General features: G+C 45.4%; 1 protein-coding gene across 2 annotated transcripts in view; it reads left to right on the top strand.

Moving 5' to 3' along the window:
• The window catches only part of Acaca (acetyl-CoA carboxylase alpha), a 153947-nt gene extending 140271 nt beyond the window's left edge, over positions 1–13676 (top strand). For both annotated transcript variants that reach the window (XM_050119583.1, XM_050119581.1), the window contains 4 exons: positions 2087–2241; positions 2830–3000; positions 9713–9849; positions 11648–13676. In XM_050119583.1, coding sequence (XP_049975540.1) covers positions 2087–2241; positions 2830–3000; positions 9713–9849; positions 11648–11771 — 587 coding nt within the window. In that variant the 3' untranslated portion in view covers positions 11772–13676. The remainder of the gene's footprint in view (positions 1–2086; positions 2242–2829; positions 3001–9712; positions 9850–11647) is intronic.
• Positions 13677–14184: the final 508 nt, after the last annotated feature.

Genomic DNA, 14184 nt, shown 5'->3' with positions numbered 1-14184 from the left:
ATGGATAGTTTGTCTATAAGGAGGGTATAAGGATCAGAGATAATGTATGTGAAGCGACCTGGAAAATACTTGGCAGCACTGAAGGATTCAGCTTAGCAGCAGGGTTAACAGCTGTCCAGCCTAGGTCTGAATCATGTGTGTGTTGACTTATGAGGTCTATGATCCTGAAAGCCTCATGTACAGGCCTGACGCACAATAAGTGGCATGTTATATATGGCCCATGTAGATGCATACGTGTGTTCAAGTACAATGTCAGCTGCTTACCTAGAAGAAGAATCTTGAAGGGTTTGGAGTTCCCTGCTGAACTTTCTTCATGAAAGTCCTGCCATTCCTGGGGCCCAGCATTTTTACATCTTCAACCTCATAGTAAAGGAGAAGCTCCTTTAAATCTTGGTGCTGCTGAGAACATGGCAGACGTTCTTTTGTCTTTGCTACACAATAGGACTAAGGTGACTTCCACATGACTTAGCCTGAAATGGAAGGGTCCACTACTACAGAAGTAGTAGTCCTCTGCAAGTAAGAAAGGCAGTGTGACTGTCCAACAGCTTCAGGGCAGTGCTGCCCTGAGTCCTGGTTGTCACTTTCTTGATCTGTGGCCTTGATGACTCACACAAGTTCTTGGTATCTGTATGTTTACTTGTAAGATGCTAAGAAGAATACAGCCTCAGGAGTTGGTAAGACTAAATGGGGTCTGAGACAGCAGGTCAGTGACTGCTTCTCACAGGTTTTTTGTTTGTTTGTTTTGATTTTCGAGACAGGGTTTCTCCGTAGCTTTTTTGGTTCCTGTCCTGGAACTAGCTCTTCTAGACCAGGCTGGCCTCGAACTCACAGAGATCCGCCTGCCTCTGCGTCCCGAGTGCTGGGATTAAAGGTATGTGCCACCACCGCCCAGCTTTTCTCACAGTTTTAAAATGGAGAGGTGGAGCTGGGCATCCAAAAAGTCCACGTAAAATAAAACTAAATGCTAGAGTCCCATCCTTGCTTAGTTAGCATTTGCTTATGTGTGATACTTCCGGCTCACACAGAAGCCCAAAGTTATTCATAGCATATGATTCGTAGTGGCATAAAAAACGAGATGTTCCCACACAGGCATATGCTTAAAACAGGCCTTTCTCTGCTGCAGCACATCACCTGTGCTTGTGTATTTGTCAGCGTTAGTGACAAAACATCAGATAACTCCAGCACCAGGGCTGTCACCTATTGTTCCTTCAGTTAGATGTACTCAGCTTTGCTGGGCGGGCAGATAAATTTTCATTATTGATTGCAGACCCCACTCTGAAAGTAATTAGGGAGGGAAGCACAACATAGCAAGACCTCTACTAAAACCCAGTAGATGGAGATGGTCTTCCTTGTAACAAGAGCATCATCTCTGATGAGGTGATGGTACTGTGTGTTCCAAGCTTAGCAGTCCACAGAGGATCTGCTCTTCTCTTTCCCTGTTTCCTCTCTTTTAGCCTAAGACCTAGAGTTTTGTCACCTGGTCAGGGATTGGGTCAGGACTGATCTGAGTTACATGAATCTGGTTCTACTTGGTTGAATTGTACTACTTTGAGTTTAAGAATATTCAAATCTGACATTAGAAGCTAAGGAATACAGCAGCTTACAACTTAGGGGTGATCTTAGTGCTTAGCAGTTTCACAGGCACCTATTGAGGACTGGCTAAAACCAGAGCTGCTGGCCTATACTCCAGTCCCAGGGGAAGCTCACCTACAAAATTCTATATTTGGACTAGTCCAACTACTCTAATGGTGGGCATGGTATCTTGACTTGTGGGGATAGAGGAGCCTTGCTGTTGGACAGTGAACTGATGAGAGAGGTACAGACCTTCAGGTGGTCACTTTTCCTGTTTAAGAGAGACCTGGAGAGCAGGATTGCCACCACTACTTTCATACTCATGACCTGTAGGGAAAAGAAGACACATGGCTCTCTGTGACAAAGCAAGGACAGGAGTACTATCTCACAGAGTCTGTTTTGTAGCAAAGAGTGATGCAATGGAAAGCCAGGTCCTAGAGGGAAGGACTGTGACTGCATCTGTGCCAAGATTCCTGATCCCTGCAATGTGACAGGCAGTTTTATATAATTGCAGGCACCCCAGAGCTAAGCCCCACTGAGCGGAAGGAACTGGAGAACAAGTTGAAGGAACGGGAGGAGTTCCTAATTCCCATTTACCATCAGGTAGCTGTGCAGTTTGCTGACTTGCACGACACACCAGGCCGGATGCAGGAGAAGGGTGTTATTAATGTAAGTACCAAAGTTGCCATTTCTGACTTATCAGAGCTCTGCAAGTGACATAGGCCCACAAGTAAGGAGCTGCAAGAGCCATATCAACACAGCTTATGCAGATCAAACCATTTCAGATTTTTTTAAGAGATATTTCCCCCTTTCTGTATCCACTGCCATCTAAAACAAAATGATTTAGGTTTCCATGGAATCCTCAAGCAAGCTCTTCGTTGGTGAACAGCAAAACAGGTGATCCTCAGACTGGATTATTACAATGTCAAAGTTATGGTGATAGCTAATTCACCATTGATCTGCATGAAAGTTGAGCTGTCTGCTCAGAACATATTTTTCCTTTTCTAGTTCTCTGGGAATTTAGCCTCTTCCTCAGAACTACAATCATGTGTAGGATAGCATTTGCCAGAATACTGGCTGTGCACCGTGTTCTGTGATTTTAGGGATGTACTGGGGGTGTAGGGAGTTTAGGCCATCTTTGGGGTCTCTAAAGGGCTTTTCTGGAGAGTGGCTTTTCATGGCTGTGGTGTTTCTTCCGATTGAGTGCTAGTGCCAGAATGTCTACACTAATTCCTCTGTGCTCTTCTGGGAGTCTAGGATATCTTAGATTGGAAAACATCCCGTACCTTCTTCTACTGGCGGCTGAGGCGTCTCCTGCTAGAGGACTTGGTCAAGAAGAAAATCCACAATGCCAACCCTGAATTGACTGACGGCCAGATCCAGGCCATGTTGAGACGCTGGTTTGTAGAAGTGGAAGGCACAGTAAAGGTAGGTGAAGCACCTACAAACCTTGATGCTGTACAGCCAACCATGAGAGTTACAAAGGTTGTTAGCTAAGAATCTTCAGGCCTTTAGGGGTAGGGAGTACAAGGAACCTAAAACCCAGATCCTCTACCATTCCAAATTACAGCCAAATAATATGCTATGATATGTTAGAAAAGCTAGAAGAGCCCATCTGCAGCCCATATAGTCATTCAGCAAACCGTTTTGAACACTTAAAACATGCCAGACACTGAACTAGACCCTGGGGACTTAACAGTGAGAAACAGTATGCCTGCCCACAGAGAGCTTGTGTTGTCCTACCCAGCAGCAAGGCTGGTATTAAACCCAACAAAGAGCACAGTCATATTGCACAGAGTAGATACCCAATTTTGAAGTTGGAAGAGCAAGATTTCTGGAGGAAGGGATGTCTCAACAGCAGACCTAATAAACCAGAAGAAAAGTTGTGTTGGTGAAGCAGGGGTAGAAAGAATGCTCCAAGCTGAAGCAATTGTGTGTTCAAGGTATGCTAGCAAAGGCCTCATGTATCTGGCAGGATGACTCAGAGAATAGTTGACTAGGTAGAAACCCAACTGCCTGAGCTGCAGAGGTGTCTGCACTGTCTGGAAGATGGTTGTAAGCAGCAGAATTACACTCCTCAGGAAGCCTAATAGATGTGATGATCTTATACACGCACACAAACAATGCTAAGACTATAGTTTTGGTTTTACATCTGAGCTGGAAGAACATGCCTGCCCTGCCAGTAGGAATGCATCTGGCATCATCTTAGGGTGATCTCATAGAAGGGCCTCTTAACAAGACAGTGTACCCAGTGTTCTTGCATTAGAATTACAGACAGGACAAGCCTGTAGTCAACATTCGTCCCTGGGTTTCACAAAACAGTCCACAGGAAATAGGGAAGGAAAAGCTAAACCTTTATGTCTACATTTTTACTAAGTAAAATTAAGGGCATATGTGGGTGGCTAAGGGAAAGAGCTCTTGCTTGTATGATGTGTGCACCCCTGAATTAGAGTCCCAAGGAAAAGATTAACCTTTTTTAGTGTTACTGTATACATTTTTAAGAACATTTATTTTGTGTGTGAGTCTGGGCATGCCACAGTTTACATGGAGAAGTCATAAGATGACTTGAAGGAATTGGTTCTCTTCTTCTATTATGTTGGTTCATGGGATCAAACTCAGGACTTCAGGCTGGACAGCAAGTGCTTTTCACCACTGAGCTATCTTGCCGGTCCTGTTTTATCAGGCTACACTAAACAGATATATTTTGTAATATATTACCTATGTGATCAAAATCTTTGGCGATTGGAGAGTGACTAGTTGGTGGTGGTATGAAGTGCCTTGTCTTACAGAGGGTCACTCCAGTCTCCTCATGCTACCTGGAGTCTTTGCTAACAACTTTTCTTATCAAGAAACTGTAAGACTCGCCATCAGTTTTAAATCCAGTCATGTGGAGTGTTCTAAGAGTCACCTTTGTGTTAAGTCTGCCTGTTTCTTTATGATTGGAAAGCTTCTTGGATAAATATTTCAGATGTGCAGCAGGGGAGTGGGAACCAAATTCTCCGACATTTGGTTGAGGTTAAGGTCAGTCTGTGGCATCATAATTGAGTGAGACAATTTTGTCAGTGGCTACTCGCGGCTTCTAGTGGAAGTTGGCATTGAAAGTCATGCAAGTGTAAAATAAGAGGTTGTTCTCCAGTTAAGAGTGGTCGGCTAGGTAAATGGAGTGTGTGTGTGTGGCCCATACGCCTCCCTACCACATTAGTCACTAATGGACATGCACAGCCTCGGTGGGCACAAGGATGAGGAGAAGGAATAGCCTCCCTCCAAGCATGTAGTGAATAGATAGGTCCCCTCACTTACTCTTAGTGGCATCCTCCCAGGGGGCAGTGTGTCTAAAGAAACAGGCCATTGCTATCTCTCATCAATGGGGAGCTGTGTGTGCACAGGCGCCTTGCTGGATTGAGTGCAGAAGACACTGCAGGCTCACAGCTCAGAAAGAGGCTGTCTGCACACTGAGTACCAGTTGATACTATTTCCCTTGCTTGTGTTTACAGAAGATTGCCTTTCCCGTGAGCTCTCATCCTAGGAGACAGGGAAAAAAGAAAGGAAGGACAAGTGATCCTGTGAAGTCAGGACATATGGCTTTGAAACCTCCTGCCACATTCTGCAGGCTCAGCAGGCCCTGAGTGTGGGATAGGTGATAAAATCTGCAGCGCCCTTGAGAGAAGAAAGTGCTGCAGTGTTCAAGGTGTAGAGTTGCCTCTGAAGGGCTACTATATAAGCTGCCTGATGTTAAGTAGTGGCTGAGAGCACTCTGTATGGTGGCAGGGTCTTCAAATAATGACAGATTTCATGTCTGTTTCCCTCAAATGCAAAGACTGGTAGAGTCCTCTTGAGTACCAGGACCTTTGCTGCTGTTATTGGTAAAGAAGGCATGTAGTGACAAGCATTTATTAGCCATGCTTTGTATTGGTTTTTCCACAGAGATTTTGTTTTCTTGATCCTGGCAAAAGATTTTAGAATGGAAAATTGAGCGATAAATCTTTTGTTCCCCTTAAAGACCTCCATCCCATGAGCTCTAGGGTTGCACCTGGATTCACTGGGCAGCCGTGTTGTAGGAAGTACTTGGGTTTATAGTTCATGGTCTCACCGTGGGTAAAAGCAACAGCATTGCTACAACTCCCTAAGGAAAAGGTTCCAAGAGCTGTGGATTGAATTTGGTTGTGCAAACATGGCACTTGCTTGCTTCATGGGGATGGTTTCTCTCTTGATTTCTAGCTCCACAATTTGAAGTATGCAGTTTTCCCAATAGGCTAATTGGTTCTCTGCCTGAAGACTCTGACAGGAGAAATCACAATTAAAACATTGCATGGAGCCAGGCAGTGGTTGTGCATGCTTGTAATCCCAACACTTGAGACCAGCCTGGTCTATAGAGTTTCAGGACAACTGGGGCTACACAGAGAAACAAAGACTTTGCTTGGAACATTGGAGAACAAATGTAAATTTTTGGGATCTCACAAACTCACTTAAAAAGAAGTTCCTAGCTTCTATTTGATTGGACACATGATTTGAGCCTCCATTCCCTCATGTATGAATTGGGGATAATGTTTATGGTATCACAGGACTCAGTGGGTTTAAATGTCAAAAGTAAAGCATGTTATACATTAAATAGCAGCCAGACATGATAGAGCATACCTTTAATCCCAGAACTCAAGGATGTGATCTTCTATGAGTTCAGGTTAGCCAGGAATATATGGTGAGAGCCTGGGGGGTGGGGGAGAGGGGGAGAGGGAGAAGAGAGAAAGAGAGCACATAAAATCAAAGCATGAGACTAGATGAACTGACTCATTCTGGAAGGACTATCAGACTCACACTAGTGTGCCCAGGGCTTAATGCCCTAGTTCATTCTAATTGTCCAGTTACCCACTTCCTCTTATTCTGGAGTTCCAATGGAATGAGGATCAGAGAGAGCACTGTTGATAAGGTCTCTACTGTCTCAAGCACCCACAGATGGCCTGGTGTATCAGCGAGGGATGAGGTAAGGGAAAAATAGGCAAGAATTGCCTGGCCCAGCCATAAAATCTAGCAAATCACTGTTCTCATGGTCTTTTGGTGTTGTGCCGCAGAGACTCTGAAAGAAATCACATTGCATCTTGGGCTTCAGAAGGTCATAACCTTAGAAACATAGATACATTAAAAGCAACTTCCTTTCTCGGATGTATATGTCTTCACCAGGTATCTCTCCAGCTGGAAGTAACTCACATGGTGAAGTCATTTGTAGGTGTGATAGTCGAGGCTCACAGCCACCAGGTTGTGCCCTGGTCACTCCCTGGACCTGTACAACTATTGCTTAGGGAGAGCTTAACAGCTGTCCAGTGCATTAGAAATGAACCTTTTCAAACAGGTCATTTAGATTTTGTAAGCTAGACTAATTATTACATATAATTAGTGAGGCTGAGTGGTGCCTGAGATACTTACTTATCCATTGATGCAGAAAGAGAGAGTTGTCTGGTGAACGTGTAAGGCAAGCCAGTGTTGTGATGTTTAATTGTTGATATTTTATTGATATTAAGATGCTCTGGCTGGGATGTCAGGTGGGCGATATGGGCCCAAGGCTGTCGTGGAGCTAGCAGCCCAGCATTTCACACTTGTTTAAGATCTACTCTGGAATCCTAGGAAGGCAAATAGCTACATTTTTTATAATTCTAAGGAAGAAAGTGATAATGGCTTTCCCCCTTGGACCTGCCCTTCCTCATGACTGGATTAGTGAGTCTTATGGCTGTCCCAGAAGGCAGCTTGCTTTTCCTGAGTGCAAGAGAATAGCTTAGAGCATGGTAAGCCCTCCCAGACAGATTGAGGGAAAACATAGCAGTGTGTACAAAAGTTTGTTTCTTTTTGCTAAAATTTAATTGGTTAGAACTCAGAGTCCTCTGTCTTCATGTACTGTGGGCTTCAGACTTGGTGGTGTCATCCAGTTGTGTGTGTTAGGAATAAACAGCATGTTTTATATGCAGTTTATATGCAGGGTCCATATTTTTAGAATCTAAAAACTTGGAATGTGTTGCTGTCTGTTATTCTGCCTGGGGACTGTTTTAAATGTTTAAACACCTACTTTAGTTTGTGCCTGCAGCAGAGGAAGGCAGGAGTATTTACTCTAGAGGGTAGCTGCCTTTCTCCAGTGTAGTGTGTGAGCATCGTTAGAAGCCAGCATCTCGTTAGCTAATACATTACACCAATCAAGGAGAGTTATCTTAAGCCACAATTAATCTGCTCCCTGGCATATGTTGATAGCAAAGCATCATGCTGTTTCTTAATTAAAAGCAAACGGATTAAAAATGATTAATAAGAGTATTAAATATTCTCCTAAACTAAAGGCTTTGGAACTCCTGAGTGAATCTAGTTGGGTTTTGTTTGGTTTCCTTCTGAAGCTCAAGAAGCTGCCATTGTTTTATTTTTTGCACGTCTCTCCAACAAATCCTCCTAAGTTGGGGAAGCTGTGAAGTCCTCTAGCCACAGGGAACTCTTAATCACCAACAGTGGAAACGGCCAAGTTTATAAAGGTGCCAGTGGCTGGAGTCCAGGTATAAAGTAGACCACATGAGCAAGGCTCATTGTCAGCAGGGCTAGCTACAGCTTTCCTGTGGAGCAAAAGCATTTCCCTATTGCAGACCCTCAGACAGGAGTACTCCCAAGTGAAACACGGAGGTGGGTAGTTCCCAGCTTGTTCTGTGAGGGAGAGCTGATCTCTGTCAGAGATGCCCAAGGTGGACAAATCCAGAGCCAGGAAAGGAGAGACACAAGACTGCTGGAAAAGGCTCACTACTGACATTAATCCTGGGAACCTGTGATTCAGCATAGTAAACAGTCGGGCACAGCCAGCCCACCGACTAAGTTAGGGGAGGAAGTTAGTCTGAAAGGAAACCATAGTTTGGTTGGTTGCTTTTGAGAGACAGGGTCTTACTCTGTACCCTTGGCTAATCATAACTTAGTGTATCCCAGGCTGGCCTTGGACTCCCTATCCACCTGCCTCAGCCTTACAGGTGTTAGGATAAAAGGTGTGAGCCACCACACCTAGCAATAAAAGGTATTTTTAAAAGCATGCAGTAGGTGAGAAGACAGCCCAGTTTCCTGATGCTGGATGCTTCTTTTGTGAATGTTCACTCCGCACTATGCAGGGCCTGAGGTTACAGCTGTGGCTTTGTGCCATTGCTTGTGTCTATCTGGATTTTCTGAATCCACAACACAAGCCTCAGAGTCCCTACAGTGCCCACCTATTAAATTACAGCGCCAAACTCATTGTCATTCTGACTTTGACTTCGTTAGTGATAACAGAAAAGGATAGCGCACCTTTAAATGACGAGCTTTGTGTTTAATTACCCAAACAAAATGACATAAATATGAATGAGCCCTAATGGTGGTACTTGGTTTTCCGGAAACCATTAACAAAACGATTCCTAAATGATTTGTAAAGAAATGAGAGAAGAGAGCAAGGAGAAGGCTATTAGGCTTCTAACATACTCCTGAATTATTATGTAGTCAGCTGCCTCAGAAATACTTCGCTAAATGATCTTGAAAGAAAGGAGGCGAGAGGTGGGCTGTTGAGACTCTCAGGGATACAGACTTCTTGACCCTCTGCAGTACTCTCATAGCTAATAAAGTGGGGTGGGTTTCTGGCTTGGTGGTAACACTGTAGCAACAAGAAATTCCACCATATCAGTATCCATGTTGTATTGTGTGTTGTCCTCTACATCTTGCTCCCATGTGTCCTTTAAAGAAGTGGTCCAGCCACAGAAGGCTTTCCCAGCTAGAGAACTAAGGCACAAACAGAGCCTCGTCTGCCACATCTTGCTGGAACTGGAATTGCACTTCAGTGTCTCCGTTCTTCCAAAAAGAGACAGCCACATACATCTTTCCCTCCCAGTCACACTCTTAAGTACCCTGCTCCTTGCAGACCTACTGTTGTGGGACAGTAGAGAACAGAGCCTCATAGGACAGACTCCCATGTGAGTGCCTGAAAATCAAAGGAAGGAAGAGAGAGGAAGGCAGCTCCCGGCTGGGAACCTGCCCCCTCCTCCCCAGCCCTGAACCGTAAAGGAGAATTGTGAACAATGTTTTTATGCCAAGAAAGTTTTTGAGATCCTGGGCAATCAGGTTTCCAGGACTAGTTCATGGCATTTGACCAGGACTTGATTGTTTGCAGGCTTACGTTTGGGACAATAATAAGGACCTGGTGGAGTGGCTGGAGAAGCAACTGACAGAGGAAGATGGTGTCCGCTCAGTGATAGAGGAGAACATCAAATACATCAGCAGGGACTACGTCCTCAAGCAGATCCGCAGGTGAGGCCACCAGCAGGGTCCTTGAAAAGTTTTATAATAAACTATGAGATAGTGCTGCTCTGATCCCTGTGGTTCCCCTGTCTGGAACTGCTATAGTTGACCAATAGATGCAGAAATATCCCTGAGACACAGCTCTCTCTCAGCTACTTTTACACATGCATTCACTCTAGGTACAGATACTCAAACTAAGTGGATGATTTTGAAAGGCAGGAAGGCTGGTATCTCCTTGGGAGATGTCCATACAACTACTTGGAAATATATTACTGAGGGAAAAGCTGCAAAGTAGAAGCTAGCACTAGTAATTCGCCTGTCATTTAAATGTTTACCTTATCAAAATTGTGTGCAACTCTCTAAGGACAGAAATTCTCCTATGTGGCTACAGTAAAACCATCAACTTTGGTAAGTTACTGACTAAATGCTTTTATGGAGAGTTTTCCCTACGAGCTTGGGCTCAGTGCTAGAGCACATTGGTATCCCCAGCACTGCCTTGCCCCAGTCCTCCATTTGTAGAACATCACTTATTTTTAGGCTGTCTAATGTTTCTCTGTGGTTTGAGTTCTGTATTGTATCTGTATCACATGTGTGATATTCTGTCCATCACAGAGTAGCCCCACTGAAAGTCACCCAGCCAAGCTGTTTCTGGATTTCACCACTGTATAATTACTGACCATCACCCCCTCTGCCTTGCTACTCACTAACTAACCTGTGGGAAGACACTTGCAGGCCAGAGAAGCTCCCCATCAGTCCTTTTCTAGACTGAAGAATCTTTACTGTGAACTGTACTCTGCTTCCTCAGTTATGCCCTCACTCAAACTCTGTAAGCAGCAGTTCCTGTCTCCCTGATGCATTTCTACATTATTGATGAAGACTAGGAAATTCCTACTTCCTTTATTTTATGGTTTGCTTCTGGGATATATGGCATCAAAATAATGCATATTTGTCTAGAAAGGGCCCTTCATTCAGGCACCATTGTCAGTGTGTCCCTGTGGACTGAGGTTTCTGTCCTGCCCAGTTCCTACTGTTAAGTCCCAAAGAAATCACACAGAGGTCTACATTAATTATAAACTGATTGGCCTAGTATCTCAGGCTTCTTATTAACTCTTTTAACTTTTATTAGCCCACAATTCAAGGCAGTCACATCTTGGTTCCTCTGTCTGGATGACAATTGTAGAATGACTTTTCCTCATCCAAAAATTCTCCTGTTCTCATTGCTCCGCCTATACTTCCTGCCTGGCTACTGGCCAATCAGCATTTTGTTAAAAATAATACAAGTTACAGAATAAAAGACCATTTTCCCATGGCATGTCCCCACTGTTTTTGTTTTGGAGTTTATGTTTTTCTTTTTATTTTTTTCAAGACAGGGTTTTCCTGTGTTGCCCTGGCTGTCCTGGAACTCAGAGGAGTTCCTCTCTGCCTCTCGAGTGCTGGGGTTAAAAGCGCCACCACCACCACCCAGCTTATTTAGATTTTTTAAGACAGAGTTTGTCTGTGTAGACCAGGCTGGCCTCAAATACTCAAGATATCTCCCCATCTCTACTGCCCAAGTGCTAGGATTAAAGGCCTGGCTGGGGTTTATTTTTTAATTGCTCCTTATTTTCTAACATCGCAAAATGTTTTCTAGTGCCTTTTAAAAACAATCCTTAGCTGCTAGGGACATTTGAACAAAGGAGAACTCATGAGGAGGTGAGCCCACTGTGCACATCTGCCCTTGTCAGCATGTCTGTCAGGCAGTTCTTAAGTGCCCCAGTCTAGACACTGCTTTCTATCTTTTCTTCACCTTCTCCAATCTTCTCTCCAGCTTGGTACAGGCCAATCCAGAAGTTGCCATGGATTCCATCGTCCATATGACCCAGCACATCTCACCCACTCAGCGAGCAGAAGTTGTAAGGATCCTCTCCACCATGGATTCCCCTTCCACGTAGGAGATGCTTCTCACCCATTCCTGCCCTGTCTCTGGAGAAGAGAGCTAGGGCTGCCTCTTACATCTGAAACCACTGTAATGAGAAGGCACCGGACGCCCAGTACTTGAGTCAGAGTGGCATTTGCTTCCCCTTGAATGTGTCAGGTTCTGCATGACATCCTGGGCTGTAGGATCACACAGCCCAGTCACACATACCCAGTTCAGTATTTGTTAGCCCAGCTCTGCTGACAGTCCTCTTTCCATGCACAGGACTAGAAGGCAATGAAGGGTACACGCCTGTACCATGAGGTCTTACTAGACTAAAAGCAGGACCGCCTCCTGTCCTGCCCACCCCAGCACAGGGCTGTGGGGACAGTGTCCAAGCTTCTGCAGCCCCTGCCCAATGAGCCACAGCTGCAGCCACAGGCAGCAGGGGAGGGCTGGGGCTGAGGATGGAGGAGACTCAAGTCCATCCATCACTGCCCCATGTGCAGCCTGGCACACACCAGGCACTGGAGAGGAACAGTCCCCATTTAACTATACCAAGATACCTATTTATGAGAGACGAGGGCAAAACCATGATTTAAGAGGCAGGCTGAAAAGCAGATCAAGTCATTTTTGCAATTAAAACACTCTCAACCTTGAGTGGCTTCTCAGTACACCTGGGGAGATGGCCAACGTGCCACCACCTTGCTTATATACCCAGGAGCTAAAGGCCAATGCCATAGCCTCTGTGTGGGTGTTTGGAGGCAGGCAATGCAGAGCCTGAGGTGGTGAGCTAAAAGGAGACTATCTTTCCTATCAGAGAGTAGTCCGAGACAGAAGTCTCTTCTGAGGACTGGAAAGGTTGTCACTGTGGGGCCATGCCTACAAAGTTACTCATCCCTATTCCTGGCATAAAGTATGGCAGGTCCACCTTGATGACAGCTGGGCTTTCAGCACCGGACACTGGCCTTCCTGGTGTGAGAAAGCATCCAGGGAACAAGAATTCACCTACCCTTAAGATTCCTTACAGTTCAGTCACGGTGCTGGTATTTCCAGACTTTCTGGGTTCTCCATGGCCGGCAACAGGGCCTCCTCAGAGGTGAGCTGCAGAGCTTAACAACCCATTTATCCAAGAAAGGAGCCTCGGTGTTCCCACTACAAGAGTGGAGATGATCAGCGCTGTTGCCTGCAGTATGACTAATGTTTCTCACTGGAGACCCAGGAGGAAATCACTAAGATGCCCCAGAAACCATTGGCATGAATACTTCAGTCTGAGCCTTAACCCTGGATTCTACAGAAAGAGCTGGCCTCCTCTTCAGGAACATCTCGTTCTGATATTCCAGAGAACTTCTCATCAGCTCCACATCACAAGTATTGCAAGTGGACATCTGGGGGACTGGATGCAAACTGTTCTGCCCCCACGAGCCCTGGTGGAAGGAACAGGCAGGCAGGAGCAGGTGGAGAGCATCCTTAGTCCAGAAGGAAGCTTACCTGCTGGGTAAGGATAGGATTTGTCTCCAGCCTCCGCGTCACTGCAGCACATGCAGTCCCACACATCGCTGGTGGTATGAAAGTTTTACCCTCCTGGAGGCCTGTCCCGGCATTTCTTCAGAGGTGAGATGGGCTGTGTTTCTAATTCCCCTATCCCTGCTGCCCCATCCCCAGGACAGGGGCTTTTCATATGGAGAAGTCAGAACCACAACACATGAGCAATCTGATGGTCCCACAGCCCATTACACATGCAAGGTTACTGAGGGAGGAGGATGAATGATATATTGACCCAGACTTGCTTGAACTGAGATTGCCATATTATCTGTTCACAAAGCAGCCTTCACTCGTGTCAGTGAGAATTGGATGGACACACACGCCAACGAGCAAGGGGCTTCAGTCCAATGCACTCTTTTCACATTTTGTTGAAATAAACCTCCACATTTGTAGAAGATCCACCGTTTGTCATTTCAATCCACTCCCAGCCACCCATTTTCTTGTCCCACGTTCTAGGGACTGAGAGAAGGGAGAGCCCCTCCTTTGCCTCCTAAAATTGCTGAGAATGAATGGGGTATCTGTCCAGAGCTGGCCTTGGCCCCCCGTCATAGGGCACTACCAGTACTCCAGATCCCTCCAGATAAATACAAGTTCTTTAATAATGTTTCTGTAGAGTGTTCTACAGAGTGCTCACTGCTGAGTGGGAGTTCCCAAGAGAGAAATGGTTTAGAGAAGGGACAGGAAAGACATCAGGAGGAAGGGACTTAGCCTGTTTATGGATACTGGCTCCAGAGAAAAACTGCCTGCATGCAGGATTTCCAGTGTCCTCAGCACCATGAGCTCTGGGACCACCCCACCCTTGAAGATTTGGGGGGCAGTGTTTAGGTCTCCTGGGTTTTGAAGTCTGAGCATGTACGGCACTAGGATCAGGAAAGACATGATTGTGTGCCCTTGACACCCTCCCC

This window comes from Alexandromys fortis, unplaced genomic scaffold (assembly GCF_014885135.2).
Source record: "Alexandromys fortis isolate MF-2015 unplaced genomic scaffold, M_Fortis_MF-2015_v1.1 scaffold_173, whole genome shotgun sequence".
Taxonomy (NCBI): domain Eukaryota; kingdom Metazoa; phylum Chordata; class Mammalia; order Rodentia; family Cricetidae; genus Alexandromys; species Alexandromys fortis.
Note: the sequence above shows the minus strand (reverse complement) of the source record. Positions and strands in the feature narration are given on the sequence as shown.